Source organism: Heptranchias perlo, chromosome 5, assembly GCF_035084215.1.
Source record: "Heptranchias perlo isolate sHepPer1 chromosome 5, sHepPer1.hap1, whole genome shotgun sequence".
NCBI classification, from domain to species: Eukaryota; Metazoa; Chordata; class Chondrichthyes; order Hexanchiformes; family Hexanchidae; genus Heptranchias; species Heptranchias perlo.
The window spans coordinates 24,121,006-24,145,292 of NC_090329.1; the positions used below are offsets into that span (position 1 = coordinate 24,121,006).

A 24,287-nucleotide genomic window follows, 5' to 3' on the forward strand; every position below is an offset into this window, starting at 1 on the left:
TGGTGTCGAGCTTCTTGAGTGTTGTTGGAGCTGCACTCATCCAGGCAAATGGACAGTATTCCATCACACTCCTGACTTGTGCCTTGTAGATGGTGGAAAGGCTTTGGGGAGTCAGGAGGTGAGTCACTCGCCGCAGAATACCCAGCCTGTGACCTGCTCTTGTAGCCACAGTATTTATGTGGCTCGTCAAGTTAAGTTTCTGGTCAATGGTGACCCCCAGGATGTTGATGGTGGGAGATTCGGCGATGGTAATGCCTTTGAATGTCAAGGGGAGGTGGTTAGACTCTCTCTTGTTGGAGATGGTCATTGCCTGGCACTTGTCTGGCGCAAATGTTACTTGCCTGGCGCAAATGTTACTTGCCACTTATCAGCCCAAGCCTGGATGTTGTCCAGGTCTTGCTGCATGCGGGCACGGACTGCTTCATAATCTGAACGGTTGCAAATGGAACTGAACACTGTGCAGTCATCAGCGAACATCCCCATTTCTGACCTTATGATGGAGGGAAGGTCATTCTTGAAGCAGCTGAAGATGGTTGGGTCTAGGACACTGCCCTGAGGAACTCCTGCAGCAATGTCCTGGGGCTGAGATGATTGGTCTCCAACAACCACTACCATCTTCCTTTGTGCTACACATGACTCCAGCCACTGGAGAGTTTTCCCCCCGATTCCCAATTACTTCAATTTTACTAGGGCTCCTTGGTGCCACACTCGGTCAAATGCTGCCTTGATGTCAAGGGCAGTCACTCTCACCTCACCTCTGGAATTCAGCTCTTTCGTCCATGTTTGGATCAAGGCTGTAATTAAGTCTGGAGCCGAGTGGTCCTTGCGGAACCCAAACCGAGCATCGGTGAGAGCAGGTTATTGGTGAGTAAGTGCCGCTTGATATCACGGTCAACGACACCTTCCATCACTTTGCTGATGATTGAGCGTATGGGGCAGTAATTGGCCAGATTGGAGATGTCCTTTTTGTGGACAGGACATACCTGGGCAATTTTCCACATTGTTGGGTAGATGCCAGTGTTGTAGCTGTACTGGAACAGTTTGGCTAGAGGCGAGGCTAGTTCTGTAGCACAAGTCTTCAGCACTACATCCGGGATGATGTCAGGGCCCATAGCCTTTGTTGCATCCAGTGCACTCAGCTGTTTCTTGATATCACGTGCAGTGAATCAAATTGTCTGAAGACTGGCTTCTGTGATGGTGTGGATATCAGGAGGAGGCAGAGATGGATCATCCACTCGGCACTTTGGCTGAAGGTGGTTGCAGACGCTTCAGCCCTGTCTTTTGCACTCACGTGCTGGACTCTGCCATCATTGAGGATGGGGATGTTTACAGAGCCCCCTCCTCCCGTTAGTTATTTAATTGTCCACCACCATTCACGACTGGATGTGGCAGAGCTTTGATCAGATCCATTGGCTGTGGAATCGCTTAGCTGCCTTTTGCATGTTGCTTCCGCTGTTTAGCATGCATATAGTCCTGTGTTGTGGCTTCACCAGGTCGGCACCTCATTTTTAGGTACGCCTGGTGCTGCTCCTGGCATGCTCTTCTACACTCCTCATTGAAGCAGGGTTGATCCCCTGGCTTGTTGGTAATGGTAGAGTGAGGAATATGCCGGGCCATGAGGTTACAAATTGCGCTGGAATACAATTCTGCTGCTGCTGATGGCGCACAGCGCCTCATGGATGCCCAGTTTTGAGCTGCTAGATCTGTTCTGAATCTATCCCATTTAGCAGGTGGTAGTGCCACACAACACATTGGATGGTGTCCTCAGTGTGAAGATGGGACTTTGTCTCCACAAAGACTGTGTGGTGGTCACTCCTACCAATACTGTCATGGACAGATGCATCTGCGACAGGTAGATTGGTGAGGACAAGGTCAAGTAGGTTTTTCCCTCGTGTTGGTTCGCTCACCATCTGTCGCAGGTCCAGTCTGGCAGCTATGTCCTTCAGGACTTGGCCAGCTCAGTCAGTAGTGGTGCTACCGAGCCACTCTTGGTGATCGACATTCATGTCCCCCACCCAGGGTACATTCTGTGCCCTTGCTACCCTCAGTGCTTCCTCCAAGTGGTGTTCAACGTGGAGGAAGACTGATTCATTAGCTGAGGTAGGTAGGTGGTAATCAGCAGGAGGTTTCCTTGCCTGATGCCACGAGAGTTCATGGGGTCCGGAGTCAATGTTGAGGACTCCCAGGGCCACTCCCTCCTGACTGTATCACTGTACCGCCACCTCTGGTGGGTCTGTCCTGCCGGTGAGACAGGACATACCCAGGATGGTAATGTAAGAGTCCGGGACATTGGCTGAAAGGTATGATTCTGTGAGTCATGTATGATTCTGTATGTCAGGCTGCTGCTTGACTAATCTGTGGGACAGCTCTCCCAATTTTGGCACAAGTCCCCAGATGTTAGTGAGGAGAACTTTGCAGGGTCGACTGGGCTTGGTTTGCCTTTGTCGTGTCCAGTGCCTAGATGGTCCATCCAGTTTTATTCTTATTATGACTTTTTGTAGCAAGATTGTACAACTGAGTGGCTTGCTAGGCCATTTCAGAGGGCAATTAAGAATCAACCACATTGCTGTGGGTCTGGAGTCACATATAGGCCAGGCTAGGTAAGGATGGCAGGATTCCTTCCCAAAAGGACATTAGTGAACCTGATGGGTTTTTACGACAATCCAGTCGTTTCATGGCCACCATTACTGATACTAGTTTTTTTTATTCCAGATTTTATTTAATTGAATTTAAATTCCCCAGCTGCTGTGGCAAGATTTGAACTCATGAGTCCAGAATATTAGTCCAGGCCTCTGGATTAGTAGTCCAGTAACATAACCACAATGCTACCGTACCCGGTTAAAGGTACTGAAACCGGAGACAGTGATGTGACAACACAGGGCGGAGAAGAAACGTAGCAGATCAATCTGAGATCCAACAGGAGGAAAGAAAGAACAGCAATGACGCAAGGCAGAGGAAAAGGACAGACCGATATGCTCTTGAACTTTCAACACATTCGGACATCAGAATTAAACAGTGTCTTGGTCAAAGGTTCTTGCTTCTAATTACCACGCAGTGACCCCTGCAGGAAACTGGCTGTCAGGGAGGACAGGATCAGGCTGATGCCCTGCTTACAATCATTGCCGGCTCACAAAAGAGGAACATCCATTGGGGCGAGATACCAGAGGACTGCCAATACCCATGACACTTCAACAAACCATCGAGAACATCACTTCCCCAAAAGTTAGCTCAACATCAACTGCCCCATCCCAGTTCCAAGATGCATCTACTTTCTCCAGACATTGTACTCCATCCAACCCCCCCACCATTGCATAAGGAGCGTCTTAAAAGGAGGAGAGAGAGGTAGAGAGGGGAGAGGTTTAGGGAGAGAATTCCAGAGGTTAAGCCCTAGGCAGCTGAAGGCACGGCCGCCAATGATGAGACTGTGGAAATCGGATATGTGTAAGAGGCCATTTCTCCTCCTCAAATTGTCCCAACCACCCTATCAGTGACACTTTTATTCCAACCCCCAGCTGAAGTTCCCGAGTTCATGCTGGCACTGTAGGCAGAAATTACTGTTCTGGCAAGAATTCCACCTCTTTCTCCCCATTAATACTGCCACTCCCCCCAACCAAAGTGCTGCTCCCCTCTTCCCCCTCCCCCAAAGCATCATTCCCAGTTTCTGCCCCTTCCCTCAATTCTTCATATCATTCATTCCCACCTTCCCTCCATTGCTATCCATTTCCTTTCCCTTTCCCATTCCTCATCAATGCCATCCATCTACCTCCCCCTTCCCCACAATCCATTTCCCCCTCCCGAGTGCTGCTGCTGCTAATGGATCAGGCCCCTCTCCCCTCAGCATGTTCCCAAGTGAATAGCTCACCAGCAATCAGTATTGAGGTTTACACATGAAGACGGGTCACTTTGGCAAGATACGAGAGAGCTGTCAGCACGCACAGAACTGTACTCCCAGTACCAGCCACTTTCTCCAATAGAGAGGGGATAACAGCCGAAGAAAAAATAAATTTGGAACTAAATTAAATTGTCCCGAATTTACTACTGTATTGCATGAAACTGAAGTAGCCCAAAAACATGCATTTAAATTGTCAAGTTTGCTGAAGTTTGTTATTGTGCTAAATTAATAACTTAAAACACGTGTAGGGTCATACAATTCAAACTGGAGGGAGGTATACAGTGGTGTTCCCTAGGGGTCGTTATTAGGACCACTGCTCTTTTTGATATATATTAATGACCTGGACTTAGGTGTACAGGGCACAATTTCAAAGTTTGCAGATGACATGAAACTCGGAAATGTAGTAAACAATGAGAAGGATAGTAATAGACTTCAGGAGGATATCGACAGATTGGTGAAATGGGCACACATGGCACATGAAATTTAATGCAGAGAAGTGTGAAGTGATACATTTTAGTAGGAAGAATGAGGAGAGGCAATATAAGCTTGATTGGTACAATTTTCAAGGGGGTACAAGAACAGAAGACCTTGGGGTGTATGTACAGAAATCTTTGAAGGCGACAGGACAAGTTGAGAAGGTTGTTAAAAAAGCATAAAGGATCCTGGGCTTTATAGATAGAGGCATAGAGTACAAAAGCAAGGAAGATATGCTATACCTTTATAAAATCACTGGCTAGGCCCCAGCTGGAGTATCGTGTCCAATTCTGGGCACCACTCTTTCGGAAGGATGTCAAGGCCTTAGTGAGGGTGCAGAAGAGATTTACTAGATTGGTACCAGGGATGAGGGACTTCAGTGAGACTGGAGAAGCTGGGGTTGTTCTCCTTAGAGCAGGGAAGGTTAAGAAGAGGTGTTCAAAACCATGAAGGGTTTTGATAGAGTAAATAAAGAGAAACCGTTCCCATTGGCGGAATGGTCGATAACCAGAGGACACAGATTTAAGGTAAATGGCCACAGAACAATGAGGAAAAAATTTTTACGCAGTGAGTTGTTATGATCTGGAATGCACTGCCTGAAAGGGTGGCGGAAGCAGATTCAATAGCAACTTTCAAAAGGGAATTGGATAAATACTTGGAGAAAAAGCTGCAGGGCTATGGGGAAAGAGCAGGAGTGTGGGACTGATTGGATAGCTCTTTCAAAGAGCCAGCATAGGCACGATGTGGGGGAATAGCCTCCTTCTGTGCTATATCATTTTACAATTATATAAAACCCTGAATTAATTAACAAACTTACTTAGTGGTTTCAAATAATCCTTTACTTTTAAAAAGCCAAACATTTACAGAACTATAAAAAGGAAAAATTGCAAATGCTAGAAATCGGAGATGAAAACTAAAAATGCTGGAAATGCACAGCAGGCCAATTACCATATTTAAAAATATAACAAGGCGGAGATAAACATCTATTTGAGGTGGAAGGGAGAGAATCAACAGATACACAAATCACATAGAAGAGGTGTGTTAAATGAGCAGCTAATTGCTTAATAAAAAAAGTTAGATATAAAGGATCAGTGAGATGATGGAGACATAAAAACAGAAGAATGTGCAAATCGTAGGTGGAAAGACACAGGCGGGGTCCACACAAAGCAATGTGAAAACCAAACAAGCTTAGAATGCAGCAGATCTGAATGTAAAAGAAGAGAATTGAAGTTAAACATGGTAAATTTGCCAGTCCTGAGGAGAGAAAAAGAACAGGTCCACACCATGGGCACAGACTCCAACCCCCAGTGCTGAGCTCCACCCCAAATCCCCTTATTTGCTTGCATTGAACCCAGCATCTCTCTGTGATTGGTGTATCGACTAGTTCTCGTCCCTTCCCCCGTTTTTCTCTCTATTTTGTCCAACTTTACTGAAGTGCTCGTCTTTCAGTCTTCAGTTCTGATGAACGATTATACACTGGAAATGTGTTACACGCAGAAGCTGACTGGCCTGCTGTGCATTGCCAGCATTTTCTGTTTTCATTCACAGAACTACAGCTTTTGCAAAGGATATCTGCTAGAATATGTGTAAAGATTCTCTCAGAAAGGGGAAACATGAAATACACCCATCTTTTCTGTCAAAACTTTCACAGAATTTACATCCCGTAACCATCTGACCATTGGAAAGCAGAATTATATTTAAGTGAAAAAACACTGAAGTGTATTTCTGAATCTATAGTATTCTTCAAAGGAGCCCGGTTAGCCTCAATTGCCATAAAATGTTGCACCACACAGAGATGTCTGCATATACATGATTCTCCATTTCTGAGCTTCATGCTTGAAAACTGATGGAGGCAGCCTGCGAGCAGATATTTTGTGTAGAATGCCTCAGTAGTATCACAAGTGGAGAGTAAAATTCACTCAGCAGGTTATCCAATCCTTTCTTCACCTCTAGCTTCCAACCTCTCTCACTATCACAACCTTTCTTGTCTCTCTATATTTTTAGCACAGTACAAGCTCTTCCTACTGTTTTAAAAATTACATTGTCTCCCACTCCAACTCATTCTTAACTCTTAACCTCACTCAGTCTTCCCTTCCTTCTATAATCTAGAGGCTTTCAATACCAGAGTTTGGCATCACAATTACTTCTTGATTTATTTTATCTTCTCTTCACACGTTTCTTAATAAAAAAAATCAATCAAATCAGAAACAGGGGAAGGCTTATGGCACCTGTAACTGTCCATGAATATCATCATAATATTTAACAATGAGGCAACTCAGACAAGTAGCTAATTTAAGAACAACCATTAAAATAATTTTTTGACAGAGAAATGCTAGTACTATCTTCAATGGGTAATACTCATTGCAATTTATGACGTGACTGGTAAAATACTTTAAATTTCAAAGTTGACTATTTCACTTTAATATCATCCAAAAATTAATATTTAGAAACATTAAGTACTCAGGTGAGGCATCTTTACCTGTTGAATATTTGTCTTTAGCTCTTGTTCGCTCATCTGCGTCAAAATACCAGACTGTTATGGCGTACCTAAAGTTTAATGTAAAAGTGGTTAAAATTCTTCTATATTATCCCAGTACAAACTGTTCACAGTTAAATGAGCTCCACACGTGCTTCTTCCCCACTAATCACACTGAGCACCATGATTAGCTGAATAAAGTATTGTAAACCCAAGATCTAAACACTCTGAATCATGAAGTAGTACATTATATTTAACGATAACATAGCTACACTTGAACTGTGTAATAGAAAGGATGGGTAAATCTGACTAGATGTCTCAAGAGGCAATACTGCGAGGTTCTGTTTAGCCTCACAACTGGATACATCATTTCTCATGGCTGATCATCATATTTGGTGTCAAAATTTCCTAAGGTTTAGTGTTGTTTTAAACAAAAAGAAACTCTCCCTCTGCAATAAATATTTTATATATTAAAATTCACATGTAAGGCATGCACTTCTTATCCACAAACTTTACTTTAGGCTTTTTGGTCATGTTTTTCTGTCAAAATTTACCATGGCAAAACATCACTCTTCATCTCCGGTCATTAGAAAAATACTTAGCTCAGTTAGTGTACAGTTGCTATTTTGTATGCAGTATGCAGACTGATCAGTATCATGCTATAGGTATTAATTCTTCCAACACAATCACTTGAAACATGTCTGTAGTGCCATTGAGCCAGCATGGGACCCAAGTCACCCAACCTCCCAGTCTTTGCTGATTGTGCCTATATAGCTGCTGATAATTTGTACATATGCACTTGATGTTGGTACACGCTAAGTTCCACCTGGCCACTTTTCAAAATTTTACTAAGGAACTGATTCTCTCATAGGACACACTTTTTTTTAAAGAAGCAAAACAGCAATTTGAATTGTGGGTGTGTCCACTGGGAGGAACTCAATACAGAGAATGGAAAAACCTTTAGTGCTCTAAAAATAAACAGCCAGCTTGGAAGTGCCTTCTAAATGGGGATTGAGCTCAGCATTACTCAAAATATCTGCTGACTGCCATGGTGAAAATTATCTTTGTGCTCAGAACTATGAGCTTTGACACAATCCAAAATGGAACTGGGTGTAAGCAATCAAAGCTGTTAAAAGCAATCAAAGATACTGAACTAAATGTAATGTTAACCTTTACAGACAAAACTTGTGAAGAGTTTTGTTTCCACATGGAGCAGTCCATTCCACATATTCACCACCCTCTGCGTCAAGTTAGTTAAATCAAAACTATCCATGCCTCTCTCCTCTTTTAAGTTGGCGCCCGTCAGTTCGAGAGCAGTGTCATCCAACAGAAACTGCTGACTAGCCACAAGTGTGGCTACGGTGACACAGCTTTACCAACATGCACTCATTTTAGTAGAAAACACTTCACACACAATACAAATAAATGTACTTCACGTGTATATTTAATTAAAAGTCTATCACCATTCAGTAACCAAGGAAGTAAAGCACTCAATGGTCAAAAAAAATACTTGCACAATCTGCTTTTTGTCTTACCATTTTACCAACAAATGCATAAAAAGATGAAAGTACACATGCATACACCATATGCAAATGTGAGTATTGAAATCACATGCCCAATGACAATTAGTCATTTTTATTAATTAATCATAAAAGCAATTATCCACATCTAGATTCCCAATTCGCCACATGCGGCTAGTGCTAATGTATTAAACAACATCTGTTCTAGAGTTTGTAGAAATCATATTATCGAGGTTCAATTTATCAATTTCCTTAAGAATCTTGAATAATATTCCCTTGAAACTGCTCTTCTCCAGAGTAAACAATCACAAGCTCTTCAACCTCGCTTCACATCTCAGATGCCTTAAGTTTGGTATCAGTTTGATTGCCCTATACTGCACTGCCTTCAATGCCTGGATATCCCTGCTGTAGTAAGAACACCAGAATTGTACACAGTATTGCAGGTGAGACCATACTAGTGCCCTGAACAGACTCATTATCACCTCCAAGGATATTTAAAATAAAATTGCTGGACTATAACTTGGTGTTGTAAAATTGTTTACAATTGTCAACCCCAGTCCATCACCGGCATCTCCACATCATGACTACCATCGACACCACAAACTGCCGGCTCACAGTGGAAAGGATATCCAAGAAGATCGCGCATTTAGACACAGAGCTGCAAGAAAGCAGACAAGATCCCGAAAGGACTACAGATCACAAACCCACTCAAGTCCACATACAACTCGGATTACGCTGAGAGACTCTGCCGCCGTACCTCTCGCACACTCCGCAACCATCTCATACACCAACTCTACAGCAGACGCCACAACCTCGAAACCAAGATAGAGTCCATACTCTCAACCTGTACTCAGGACACAGCAGACCAGCTACGTTATACCGCCAAACAGATGAGGCAACGGAACTACGCTGCCTACATGAAAACCAAGAGCAGGAAGCTTGAGAAACTCGGCATCACCACCAGCATCGACCAAGCTTCCCCTGGTACCACGGTTGCAACCACAGGGAAGTCTATTGTCAATTTGTCCGACCACACCCTTCAACCAGACGAAATCGAAGTTCTCAGCCGAGGGCTCAATTTCTGCCCCACTACCAAAATGGACCCCACTAGTCTCGCGGCGGACACAGAGGAATTCATCAGGAGAATGAGGCTCCGGGAATTCTACCACAAACCCCAAGATTTCAGCAGCGAACCCAATGAGACAATCGACGATCCGGAACAGCAGACAGAGGGATCCGCGGTACAGCAACCGAAGAGGAAAGGGTCAAACTGGACTCCTCCGGAGGGTCGCTGCCCTCAGCTGGACATGTATGCTCAAGCTGTCAGGAAATGCGTCAATGCCAGATTCATCAGCCGCACTCAGAAGACAGTCCAGAATGTCACCCGAGCACAACGCAACGCCATCAACGCTCTCAAGACCAACCGCAACATCGTCATCAAACCAGCGGACAAAGGAGGAGCCATAGTCATACAGAACAGAACGGACTATTGCAAAGAAGCATACCGACAACTGGACAACCAGGAACACTACAGACGGTTACCCGCAGATCCGACCAAAGAACACACCCACCAGCTCAACAAACTGATCAAGACCTTCGATCCAGACCTTCAAAGCATCCTACGCACTCTCATCCCACCTACTCCCCGCGTGGGAGACTTCTACTGCCTCCCAAAGATACACAAAGCCAACACACCCGGACGTCCTATCGTATCAGGCAACGGAACCCTGTGTGAGAACCTCTCTGGATACATCGAGGGCATCCTGAAACCCATCGTACAGGGAACCCCCAGCTTCTGTCGCGACACTACAGACTTCCTACAAAAACTCAGTACCCACGGACCAGTTGAACCAGGAACACTTCTCACCACGATGGACGTCTCGGCACTATACACCAGTATCCCCCACGATGACGGCATCGCTGCGACAGCATCAATACTCAACACCAACAACAGCCAATCTCCGGAAGCCATCCTACAACTCATCCGCTTCATCCTGGATCACAATGTCTTCACCTTCGATAACCAGTTCTTTACCCAAACACACGGAACAGCCATGGGGACCAAATTCGCACCCCAATACGCCAACATTTTCATGCACAAGTTCGAGCAGGACTTCTTCACTGCACAAGACCTCCAACCAACACTATATACTAGATACATCGACGACATTTTCTTTCTATGGACCCACGGCAAGGAATCACTAAAGAGACTACACGATAACATCAACAAGTTCCATCCCACCATCAAGCTCACCATGGACTACTCCTCAGAATCAGTTTTTTTCTTGGACACACGAATCTCCATCAAAGACGGGCACCTCAGCACCTCACTCTACCGCAAGCCCACGGACAACCTCACGATGCTCCACTTTTCCAGCTTCCACCCTAACCACGTCAAAGAGGCCATCCCCTATGGACAGGCCCTGCGAATACACAGGGTCTGCTCAGACGAGGAGGAACGCAATGGACACCGACAGACGCTGAAAGACGCCCTAGTAAGAACGGGATATGACGCTCGACTCATCGATTGACAGTTCCGACGGGCCACAGCAAAAAATCGCATAGACCTCCTCAGGAGACTAACACGGGACGCAACCAACAGAGTACCCTTTGTCGTCCAGTACTTCCCCGGAGCGGAGAAACTACGCCATGTTCTCCGCAGCCTTCAACATGTCATCAATGAGGACAAACACCTCGCTATGGCCATCCCCACACCTCCACTACTCGCCTTTAAACAGCCACCCAACCTCAAACAGACCATCGTTCGCAGCAAATTACCTAGCTTTCAAGAGAACAGCGTCCACGACACCACACAACCCTGCCACGGTAACCTCTGCAAGACATGCCAGATCATCGACACAGATACCACCATCACACGAGAGGACACCACCCACCAGGTGCATGGTTCATACTCCTGTGACTCGGCCAACGTTGTCTACCTCATACGTTGCAGGAAAGGATGCCCCAGAGCATGGTACATTGGCGAGACCATGCAGACGCTGCGACAACGGATGAACGGACACCGCGCAACAATCGCCAAACAGGAGGGTTCCCTCCCAGTCGGGGAACACTTCAGCAGTCATGGACATTCATCCACCGACCTTCGGGTAAGCGTACTCCAAGGCGGCCTTCGAGACACACGACAACGCAAAATCGTCGAGCAGAAATTGATAGCCAAGTTCCGCACCCATGAGGACGGCCTCAACCGGGATCTTGGGTTCATGTCACGCTACACGTTACCCCACCAGCGAACAAATGTTATCTGTTTTTAATATAACGGGTCAGTTGCTGTCTTTTCTATGTTTCTACATCTCTATCTCTGTTTTTTTTTGTTTGTTGTTTTTTTTTTGGTGATTTGTATATTCTGTGAGACCTGGCAGGTAACACCTGTCTGTCTGCACACTGATTGCCTTGGCAACGGGCAGTTGAAAAAACTGTCTGTACTCACCAAGCATTGTTCTGTGAATTATAAATGCGATTTCATCTCGAGGATTTCATTTTCACATCGTTCACCTGACGAAGGAGGTAGCCTCCGAAAGCTTGTGAATTTAAAATAAAATTGCTGGACTATAACTTGGTGTTGTAAAATTGTTTACAAAGGATATGTGCTACATCCCTCTGCCTATACATGCCAGGATCCAGTTAGCTTTCCTTACTGTTGCTTTCAATGAGCTCTCCACTAATAACCCTAAATCCCTCTGCAGTGTTGTGTCCTGTAGCATAAATCAATTTAGTTTACATTCCCACTGTTTCTTTCTCTCCCCCAGTTTCATTATCTTGCATTTCTCCACATTAAGTGTCATTTGCCACTTAGCAGCCCACCTTCCCAACTTATCCAGGTCCCTTTATTTGGTTTGTCTGTTCTCTATTGTTTGAAGCCCCCATTTGTTGTCATCTGTAAATTTAGACAGCTTTGTTTCTATTCTAGCTCCAAATCCTTTATATACATTGTAAATAGCAATGAACTCAGCACTGATCCCTGTTTTACCCCTTGACAAGCTAATACAGCTCCAGTCACAACCATCCTTTGCTTTCAGGTTTAGCCTACTTTGTGGACTCTTCACTTCTGTGAATTTGCCACAAGATGCTTACCTCTGAACAAGGCACATCATTTCTTCGCAGGTATGAATGTGTAAATGTACAGCATTAGATGGGTACAATGATGGACAGGCATCTAATAAATAATGAGGGTTGAACAGAAACTAAAAGAAAGCAGATATTGATATCTGTGACCCTTGAAATTGAATGTGAGAAATCCTGACAAGATTGCAATCTTGACATGAAAGTAGGCACGCTGAGGTCCATTACAAACAGTTAAACTCCTGAGGAAACTGCCTGAATGACTTGAGGTAATGTGGCCACCTTGAATTTCTCCTTTTTGAGAAATTTGTTCAAAGGTCTTAAATCCAGTTCAGGACTATTTTTTGATGATTGCGAAGTAATACAAGTAGAACCTGCTCATTCCTGCTTGATAGGAACTGGCTGTTTGGATGCAACAGCTAGCAGAGTGCAGATCTTGGTTGCTAGAAGAGACTTCAAGCTGGCAGTCCAGATAATTGAGGCATAGGTCTAACTCATAATAAAAGGGGCAACTCCTTGGCAGAGAGGTCAATAACCAGGAGGCATAGATTTATAGTGGTTGGTAGAAGGATTAGAGGAGAGCTGAGGAAAATTTTTTTCACCCAGAGGGTGGTGGGGGTCTGGAACTCACTGCCTGAAAGGGCAGTCGAGGCAGAAACCCTCATCACATTTAAAAGTACTTGGATATGCACTTGAAGTGCCATAACCTACAAGGCTACGGACCAAGTGCTGGAAAGTGAGATTAGGCTGCGTGGCTCCTTTTCGGCTGGCGCGTACACGATGGGCCAAATGGCCTCCTTCTCTGTCGTAAATTTTCTATGATTCCTTCTGTTGGTTTTCCTGACCTACACATTTGGTGTGTATCTCTCAGTTTACCACAAAAAAGCGACCCATTCCTCCATCCTAGGCGCTGCTGTCAAAGTCCTGACTTGGGAGCAGGGTAAATAAGGTCAAAGACTCTGGGATGCCAAAGAACCCACAAAGTTGATCTTTCACTGGCCCATAGATTAGGCAAACTTGAATAGCAGGTGTAGGTCTATCCCTAGGTGCTCATTGCAAGGAAAGCCCGACGGTTCTGTTCCTTTCTGTCAAAGGGCATCTGCAAAAGTACAGCTTACAGCTCTTGTTGGAAGCCAGAAACAAGAGGGCAAGTGTGACTACACAGCAATATTCCCGAGCGATAGGGTGAGCTCTGAGGCCCAAGATATCCACTACAGCCTGCTCTTGCATTAAGACCACCTGTAACAGGTAAGTCTTTTGATTTGTTGACATCACTACTAAAAGCAAATGGCAAATTGAAGAGCAGGCATCTCAGTTATTGCCACTGGGAAGCTCACCAATCCATACTTGGCTGACTGGGCTCTTGGAAGAACCAATACAATGGAAGCTGATTATCAGCTGTGCTGGCTCTTCCTGTGGCTACAATAATGACTGCATCAAGCTTTTGAATGCAGTCCATGCAGAACTTACAAGCTAACAGGTGTACAACAGGTCCTTGACACATGGCCTTTTTAAAATGGCTGTACTTCATGCAAATGTTTAAAATCTGTTTAGCCAGAGGCATGTGATGAAAGATGTTCAATAAAATCCAACCCAAAAGCAAAATCAGTTGTGGTATAATACAGGAATAAACTTATTGGTCTTATTTGGGCCACTTAACTGCTTGTTATTTGGTTCCGAGCAGTTGGTTTGCTGGAGCTGAAAAAAGGACTTGATTGGATAAAAAAAAAGGGCTATGCAGAGGAAATATCCAACCTGATCAACTTATATCAAACTCCTGCCGCGACTTGGGAGGGTTTGATGCCAATACTGGAACCCTAAAATGGAACAGTATTCTATCCCACAGCATTATAAGCCTTGATGGACACAAAAAAAATCCTTCAAAAAAGTTATTCTTGGGCCCAATGCATGGCTCGTAGTGACCTACATGATAGAAATAATTAAATAATGTTCATCAGCCTGCACCTCCCCTTCGCTGTCTAGCTCACTAGAACTTCCGTCGCTTGGTTCAACTCTTACCTATCAAGTCATATCCAGAGCATCTCCAGCAATAGCTTCTCTTCCCGCATCCACACCATTACCCCTGGAGGCCCCCCCCCCACCCCCAGCGCCTCCAAGGAACAATCCTTGGCACCCTCCTCTTCCTCATATACTTGCTGCTCCTTGGCGAAATCATCAGCAGACATAGGGTCAGTTTCCACATGTATGCTAACACCCAGCTCTACCTCTCCGCCGCTTCTCCCAACCCCTCAACTAGACTGTTTCCCCAATATCCAGTCTTGGATGAGCCACAATTTCCTCCAGTTAAACACTGGGAAGACCAAAGCCATCGTCTTCAGCCCCCATCCTTGCCACCGATTCATTCCCTTCCCTGGCCTCTGTCTTAGGCTGAACTAGAGTGTACCCTTGCCACTGATTCAATCACCCCTGCCTGGCCACTGTCTCAGATTGAAGCCGACTGTTTGCAGGTCCGGTGACCTATTTGACACCGAGCTGAGCTTGTGACCCCATATCCTTTCCATCACAAAGGTTGCCTACTTCCACTCTACAACATCCCCTGTCTCCGTCCCTGCCTCAGCGCATCTGCTACTGCAACCCTCATCCATGCCTTTGTCACCTCTAGATTCGATTATTCCAATCCTCTTCCAGCAGGCCTACCATCCTCCAACCTCCATAAACTTCAGCTCATCCAAAACTTTATTGCCTGTATCTTACCCTGCACCAAGTCACAATCATCCATCGTTCCTGTCCTTGCTAACCTATATTGGTTCCCAGTCCTGGCAACGCCTCCAATTTAAGATTCTTATCCTCATGTTCAAATCCCTCTATGGCCTCATTCCTCCCTATTTCTGTAATTTCCTCCAGCTCTACAACATCCCAGAACTTGTGCATCCTTCCCTCCCTTTACCCCACTATTGGCGGCTGTGCCATCAGCTGTCTAGACCCCACACTCCCTCCCTAAACACCTCCACCTCTCTCCCATCTTTGGGATTCTCCTCCTTTTGTGGCTCAACATCTATTTTTGTCTGATTACACCTCTGTGAAATGCCTTGGGATGTCTTTTTATGTTAAAGGCACTAGGTAAATGCAAGTTGTTGCGATCTTTTTATATTTACAGCGTTATTCATTTACTATTGTATCAGACCTTCAAAAGACCACTAACTGTGACGTCTGTCTCGATAGGAGCCTCATGACCAACCTCACAACTCTGCTGTATCCTAAAGGTGTGTGAAATGCTTGTCTGTTTTCTGGGAGATTGCCCTGCTACTTTTGAACCTTACTTCGATTAACAGTTTTGTTTAATTGTACAGGGTGCCTTTTGACCTTCTGGTGTTTTACCTTAACTTCAAAGGGAATGAACAATATATAACATAGCACTGTAGCATTTGTTTTTCAGTTCTCCTCTCGCTATATGGGCAGAGGTTAACAAAGGACTTCGCGAGTTATCTTGCTCACGTAAAAGCGTTTTATCAAGGGTACAAGTTGTGAAAGTTATGAGAGAATTTCTACAGCTTCACAACATCTATTGTTCTGAAAGGGATACCAAGTTAAGTGAAGTGTTGTAAACTAGCCAAATCTTGATTTGTAGTTTTTAATCTGAGATATGTAGTTTATTGGAGTTATTTGTCCAGTAGTTGGAGATCAGGAGTGTGCAGTAACATCTCATACTGTTAACAGAGCACATATTGAATGTCAGTGGGATTATGGTTTCCCCTTGGCAAATGCAGACCAGATTAAAGTTATATTTCTGTTCATAAGGAGTGTTCATCACCTGTGGAAGGACACTTTTGTATTAGGCACAAGAAAAAAACCGGAAGAACTCTAAACACCCCTATCCTGTAGCTTGAAGAGCAGGAGTTGCAGTCAGAGATTCTTGGGTATTCAAGCAGGTACAGCCTTACCAACATATTCAGTGCACTTACACGTACACAATGCATCAGTGTAAGAAGTACCATATTAAACTACTGTAAATGGAGTGAACCTAATATGCAAGTACATGTTTAAATGAAAAAAGCACCAAACACCTGAATGTCTCTTTAGCTAGGTCCATAAAGTTTTACATTGACACAATCCATAATCTGTATTTTTCCACAATCTGTATGTCTGTCTTTTTAGAAGAGAAATAAGATGGCTCCCCCCCTCCCCACCCCATATTTGTGTTAAGATTTTAATTCTGAGCATTCTGGAAATCAGAGTAATCTGAATCTTGAACATGGTCTCAGACAGTACTGTTCCTTATCCAAGGCTCAGTGGCTTCAAGGTTCTAGCCCCAACGAACGATAACAACTACTCTGGAACATGGCCCACCTCTGCAATTGACCAGAAATGGTGGGTCTTTGTTAGCTTAGAAATTTGATAGTATTATTTATTTTTATGCTTATTATTTCTGCCATGAACATTAGGAGGAGGGGGAAGAGAGAGAAAGTACTTTGAACAGAAAGTATTCCCCCTTCCTATTAAACCCTGCAGGTTTGGTTTGACGCCATCTGTATCAGGGACATTCCTTGTACATAGATATTCGAGACAGGAGGCTCTGTGTATTCTGATTTCTTTACAGAAGGACTTTCCACATTTAGTTTGTACCTCAAGACTACGAAGGAATCCATAGGTAGTTGATGAACATGATACAGCAAGTGGCCTGAAGTGGTCAGTACATCTCATCTAGCCAGGATGCTTTTGCAGCATACAGCAGAGTTTTCCATATCATCTTGGTTGTTGCCAATACAGACATGCCCCAGTTGGCTATGGGAATTCCAGCCATCGAGTGAGCCAATACTAACTACACTGAAGGTATCCTAGGGAGGATTGAGGATGTAACATCTTAAATGGGCACTGTCCATGTAATTTTTCCTTCTGACGACACATCATACTGTGCCTACTCCTGAGGTAAATGGCAAATGTTGACTATGAAGGTGATCATAAAACTCCAGCCCCCTTCCCAATAAAAACACTTCATGGAACTTACCTTGTGGCAAAAGCTGGTTGTACTTCATGAGGATTGCGTCGATCAGACCAAAAAAACAGCAGCCTATCAAACTTTGGTTCAATATCAGCAAACTGTAATTTGCCTTCTGGAAAAATTCGAAGAAGACCTCCATGCACCTAACAAAGCAAAGGAAACCTTTAGCTGCTAGTCCACATTAGTACATTTTCTTTAGACCCCTAGATACAGAGCAGATCACCACTAAACTAGGGAACATTTTGTAATATTTGAAGTTTGTACCAGGTTTTATTAATGCAGTGCATTTAATCTGTTTAGTACAGATCACTTTTCCACTCCTGCAGGTTTGTAAAAAACTCAGCTAAATCTTCTCAGTATAATAATCAGAACCAAAAGTCATTTACTCAAATTGGTTATTTCAAAATCACAATTGTATATTTCCATTCATCACAAGGTTGTAACATAGATATGGATGAGCAAGGTCTAAACTCCACTGCTCTACCCAGAAGTCCGACAAAAATCAGAATTTCTGTCTTTGATCTTTGTATAATTTCAAGCAGCTAGGAGTTAAAATGGAGGCTGCTCTCTTTCCTAGGTACCGAAATTTCCTGGGACGCTTTGCCATGAACCTCGCCGAAACAGTGAGAATTAGATTGTCATAACTCTGCCCTCTATCGAATTAATGGCGATGTCCAATTTGCTGCATTAATAATCATAGAGTCATAGAGTCATACAGCACGGATAGAGGCCCTTCGGCCCATCGTGTCCGCGCCGGCCATCAAGCCCTGTCTACTCTAATCCCATATTCCAGCATTTGGTCCGTAGCCTTGTATGCTATGGCATTTCAAGTGCTCATCCAAATGCTTCTTGAATGTTGTGAGGGTTCCTGCCTCCACAACCCTTTCAGGCAGTGAGTTCCAGACTCCAACCACCCTCTGGGTGAAAAAGTTCTTTCTCAAATCCCCTCTAAACCTCCCGCCTTTTACCTTGAATCTATGTCCCCTTGTTATAGAACCCTCAACGAAGGGAAAAAGCTCCTTAGTATCCATCCTATCTGTGCCCCTCATAATTTTGTACACCTCAATCATGTCCCCCCTCAGCCTCCTCTGCTCCAAGGAAAACAAACCCAATCTTCCCAGTCTCTCTTCATAGCTGAAGCGCTCCAGCCCTGGTAACATCCTGGTGAATCTCCTCTGCACCCTCTCCAAAGCGATCACATCCTTCCTGTAGTGTGGCGACCAGAACTGCACACAGTACTCCAGCTGTGGCCTAACCAGTGTTTTATACAGCTCCATCATAACCTCCTTGCTCTTATATTCTATGCCTCGGCTAATAAAGGCAAGTGTCCCATATGCCTTCTTTACCACCTTATCTACCTGTTCCGCCGCCTTCAGGGATCTGTGAACTTGCACACCAAGATCCCTCTGACCCTCTGTCTTGCCTAGGGTCCTCCCATTCATTGTGTATTCCCTTGCCTTGTTAGTCCCACCAAAGTGCATCACCTCGCACTTTTCCGGGTTAAATTCCATTTGCCACTGTTCCGCCCTTCTGACCAACCCATCTATATCGTCCTGCAGACTGAGGCTATCCTCCTCACTATTTACCACCCTACCAATCTTTGTATCATCAGCGAACTTACTGATCATACCTTTTACATTCATATCCAAGTCATTAATGTAGACCACAAACAGCAAGGGACCCAGCACCGATCCCTGTGGTACCCCACTGGCCACAGGCTTCCAGTCACAAAAACAACCTTCGACCATCACCCTCTGCCTTCTGTCACTAAGCCAGTTTTGTATCCAAAGTGCCAAGGCACCCTGGATTCCATGGGCTCGTACCTTCTTGACCAGTCTCCTGTGGGGGACTTTATCGAAGGCCTTACTGAAATCCATGTATACCACATCCACTGCGTTACCCTCATCCACACGCCTAGTCACCCCCTCAATAAATTCAATCAAATTAGTCAGACATGATCTTCCCTTGACAAAGCCATGTTGACTATCCCTGATTAATCCTTGCTTCTCCAAGTGGAGACTAATTTTGTCCTTCAGAATTTTTTCCAATAATTTTCCTACCACTGATGTTAGGCTCACTGGCCTGTAGTTCCCCGGTTTTTCCCTACTCCCCTTCTTGAATAATGGTATTACATTAGCAGTTCTCCAGTCCTCTGGCACATCCCCTGTGGCCAGAGAGGTTCTGAATATATGTGTCAGAGCCCCCGCAATCTCCTCCTTTGCCTCACACAGTAGCCTGGGATACATTTCGTCCGGGCCTGGGGATTTATCCATTTTTAGGCCTGCTAAAACCGCCAATACCTCCTCCCGCTCGATGTTAATATGTTCGAGTATATCACAGTCCCCCTGCCGTATTTCTATGTCTACATCGTCCTTCTCCATAGTGAAAACAGATGCAAAAAATTCATTTAGAACCCCTCCTACATCTGCCGGCTCCACACACAGATTGCCATTTTTGTCCCTAATGGGCCCTATTTTTTCCCTAGTCATCCTCTTACCCTTAATATACTTATAAAACATCTTAGGATTTTCCTTTATTTTGCTCGCCAGTGTTTTTTCATGGCCCCTCCTTGATCTCCTAATTTCTTTTTTAAGTATCCCCCTGCACTTTTTGTACTCCTCTAGGGCTTCCTCCGTCTTTAGCCTTTTGTATCTGCCAAAAGCCCTCCTTTTTTTCCTAATCCATTCTCGTATATCCCCTGACATCCAAGGTTCCCTGGAGTTCTTGGAACCACCCTTGACCTTTACGGGAACATGTTGCCATTGTATGGTCTCAATCTCCCTTCTGAAAGACTCCCATTGCTCCGATGCGGATTTTCCTACAAGCAGCTGATCCCAGTCCATTTTGGCCAGATCCTGCCTTATCCTATTAAAATCGGCCTTCCCCCAATTTAGAACCTTTATTTCTGGCCCCTCCCTGTCCTTTTCCATGACCACCTTAAATCTCACCGAATTATGGTCACTGTCACCAAAGTGCTCACCTACTAGCACTTCTTCCACTTGGCTGGCCACATTCCCTAGAATTAGGTCCAGTACCGCCCCCTCTCTTGTAGGACTTTCTACATGCTGGCTCAAAAAGCTCTCCTGGATGCACATTAAGAATTTTGTACCCTCTAAGCCTTTTACACTCTGAGTATCCCAGTTAATATTGGGGAAGTTGAAATCCCCCACGATTATTACCCTATTATTTGCACAATTTTCTGAGATTTGCCTACATATCTGTTCCTCGATCTCCCCCTGACTGTTTGGGGGCCTATAGTACACTCCCATCAAAGTGCTTGCCCCCTTTTTGTTTTTAAGCTCCACCCATATGGCCTCATTAGAGGAACCTGCTAATATATCATCCCTCCTTATGGCAGTAATTGATTCTTTAATTAATATTGCGACCCCCCCTCCTTTTATACCTCCCCCTCTGTCTCGCCTGAAGATTCTGTACCTCGGAATATTGAGCTGCCAGTCTTGCCCCTCCCTCAACCATGTCTCTGTGACAGCAACATCATACTCCCATGTGTTTATCAACACCTTCAGTTCATCCACCTTATTCGCAAGACTCCTTGCATTAAAATAGATGCCATCCAGCCTTGCCCTTACATATTTGCCCTGTCTTCCAAGCTGACTTGTTTTTTTCTCTATATTTGGCTGCACATCACCCCCTATTGTAGCTCCACTCTGTATCCCATCCCCCTGCCAAGTTAGTTTCAACCCCCCCCAACAGTGCTAGCAAACCTCCCCGCAAGGATATTTGTCCCGCTCTGGTTCAGGTGCAACCCGTCCGACTTGTACAAGTCCCACCTTCCCCAGAAGCAGGCCCAGTGATCCAGGAAACTGAAACCCTCCCTCCTGCACCAACTCTTTAGCCACGCATTCATCTGTTCTATCCTCCTATTTCTATACTCACTAGCCCGTGGCACTGGGAGTAATCCAGAGATTACAACCTTTGAGGTCCTGCTCTTTAATCTGCTACCTAGCTCCCTAAATTCTTGATGCAGGACCTCATCTCCCTTCCTACCTATGTCGTTGGTCCCAATGTGGACCACGACCTCTGCCTGCTCACCCTTCCCCTTGAGAATGCCCTGTAGCCGCTCAGTGACATCCATGACCCTGGCACCAGGGAGGCAACAAACCATCCTGGAGTCACGTTTACGGCCACAGAAACGCCTGTCTGTTCCCCTTACGATAGAATCCCCTACCACTATAGCTCTTCCACTCTTTTTCCTCCCAGCCTGTGCACTGCCATATCGCCACTGCCATATAGACTGAATCAAAACGGCGCTGGTAACTTGGCAGTGGTGTGATTTATTGCTCCAAGATGCTTTTCCTTAAACAGAGATGACTTTTCACTGAGCTTTGCTGATTTATTTAGCTAATACAAAAATAATTGGCTTTTGGACATACTAGCTGGCTTGACGGTTTCCTACTAAATGAAATTGAATTTTTGATAGCCATTTAATGTTTGCACCCATTCACTGATCTCTGGTTCCTCAACAGTTTCAATTGGTACTTCAGAAAATCGATCTATTTAAAGAGTTATGACGACTATTAAGAGACTATGCAGCTGCTCTGAATTTAAAGGTAGCAATATCTGAAAAATGCATTATTAAATTACTTCCTACTGATCTTGCAATGAGTTTTTAATATATTTCCCCTGCAAAATACAGGACACATGCTTTCAAATGAATCTGCACACCAACACCTGAAAACGATTACAATTTAGAAGCCATCATTAACTGAGGTATCTGCAGCCACACACGCTGCCCATATTACATCAAGGAATTGTATTTCCACAACTTTAGATTTATGGTAACTTCGCGAAATGGGACTCAAAGGTCAAATACGTGCTTTTATAAATCGGAACAAGTGGATGAATACCGCAATACTGTTCATGTAATCAAAATCGGAATTCATAGCAATCATTTCTCAACGGCGTCGCTTCTGATTTGCCACTGTTTTCGCTGTAGCGCAATTCTAATAAATTCTCCAGCACATTATAATGTAAATTCGCCATTGAAGGATCGGGCGCTCAACGGTCTAACTAACGGCGTTTGGGGCCAAAACGCCATTCCAGCAAATTCTGGGCCAACGTTGTGTTTAGTATTTTGCTTCTGTGCATCATTTTATTTGTAAGTAAATCCAGTTTAGCCTGTATAAGTAGATTAACGATGTGATATTTTTTATTGTCTAGCATGTATAGCCCTGAAGTGATGCCTGCCCAATGGTGGTAGGTGCGAAAGGACCGGAACGGGCAAATTTTTCATCTGAGGATATCCATGCATTTGGAATCTCATTCAGATGGCCAATGATTAGGTAGTAGGTTTCCCATAGTAGAATAGGACTTGAAAAATGACAATGGAGTCCACCACTGGAATCTGATCCAAAGGATCTGCTCATCCAGAATGTACTTTACAGGTGCTCCAGCCTACTGTTAAACCTACCAATTTCCTTACACCAGACAATACTCCTATAGCAATGGGATAAAGCCTCCTGGGTCAGGTGCAACTCAACATCTCAAAAGTGTGGAATAGTGCTGAATGGGGCAAGGGAGCGAGTGGATTATGGATGTTTTGGCCTACAAGTGGTAATTTTATAGTTTGACCTCACTGCAGATACTTTTTTCTTGTGCACAGTATAAAAGGTGTGTTTTCACAGACAAGATCTCTCTCCCTATGGACTGAAAGGTGCCTTATATGTGAAGTAATTTAAGATAGCAAGTCCCAGGCGAGAAAGGAACCTTTTTATTGATACTGGATAGTACTTAGGAATTCCACCAAAGTTCGTGTCATTTTGGTAGACTGATAACATCAATCACACAAGAGACTTTTTATAACAGACTAAACTAGTGAACAGATTGATTCACTGAAGTTATGTACAGAAGCAGCAATATAAGCAAGATATTAGATCAGTTCAACTACAGCATTCTGCAGCCAGTTCAAACCAATCAGATAAGATTCTTTGAAAACTTCCTTCCTGGCCTTAGAATAAAAATATTTTTCAGAAAGAAATAGTCGTATTCCACAGCATATAGTCGTTGCAGGAATTACCTGAGTCACCATAAGAGATAGGAGCAGGAATAGGCCATTTGGCCCTTCGAGCCTGCTCCACTATTTAATGAGATCATGGCTGATCTGATTTTTACCTCAACTCCACTTTCCCGCCTTTTCCCCATATTCTTTGACTCCATTGCTGATCAAAAATTTGTCTAACTCAGCCTTGAATATATTCAATGACTCAGCCGCCACAGCTTTTTGGGGTAAAGAATTCCAAAGATTCACGACCCTCTGGGAGAAGAAATTCCTCCTCATTTCAGCCTTATTCTGAGGCCAAGCCCCCTAGTTTTAGATTCCCCCATGAGGGGTAACATCCTCTCAGCATCTACCCTATCAAGTCCCCTCAGAATTTTGTATGTTTCAATAAGGTCTCCTCGCATTCTTCTAAACTCCAATGAACATAGACCCAACCTGTTCAATCTTTCCTCATAAGACAACCCTTCCATACCTGGGATCAACTTCGTGAACCTTCTCTGAACTGCCTCCAATGCAAATAAGTCCTTCCTTACATAAGGACACCAGAACTGTACGCAGTACCCCAGGTGTAATCTCATCAGCACCCTGTACAGTTGTAGCATGATTTCCCTGCTTTTATACTCCATCCCCATAGAAATAAAGGCCAATATTCCATTTGCCTTCCGGATTACCTGCTGCACTTGTATGTTAACTTTTTTTGATTCATGTACGAGGACACCCAGATCCCTCTGTACCGCAGTATTTCTCCATTCAAATAATATTTTGCTTTTTTATTTTTCCTCCCAAAGTGGATGACTTCACGTTTTCCCACATTATATTCCATCTGCCAAATTTTTGCCCATTCGCTTAACCTGTCAATATCCCTT

The 24,287-nt window shown here is 44.3% G+C and overlaps 1 protein-coding gene across 2 annotated transcripts in view; it reads right to left on the reverse strand.

Annotated features, from left to right (window-relative positions):
* egln1a (egl-9 family hypoxia-inducible factor 1a) overlaps nt 1–24,287 on the reverse strand; it is a 116,141-nt gene that overhangs the window by 11,226 nt on the left and 80,628 nt on the right. The window contains exons 3-4 of one of the 2 annotated variants that reach the window (XM_067984138.1): nt 17,409–17,545; nt 6,846–6,913 (exon numbers count right to left, since the gene is read on the reverse strand). In XM_067984138.1, the coding sequence (XP_067840239.1) occupies nt 6,846–6,913; nt 17,409–17,545 (205 nt within the window). The remainder of the gene's footprint in view (nt 1–6,845; nt 6,914–17,408; nt 17,546–24,287) is intronic. The other variant, XM_067984140.1, reaches the window with a different exon arrangement.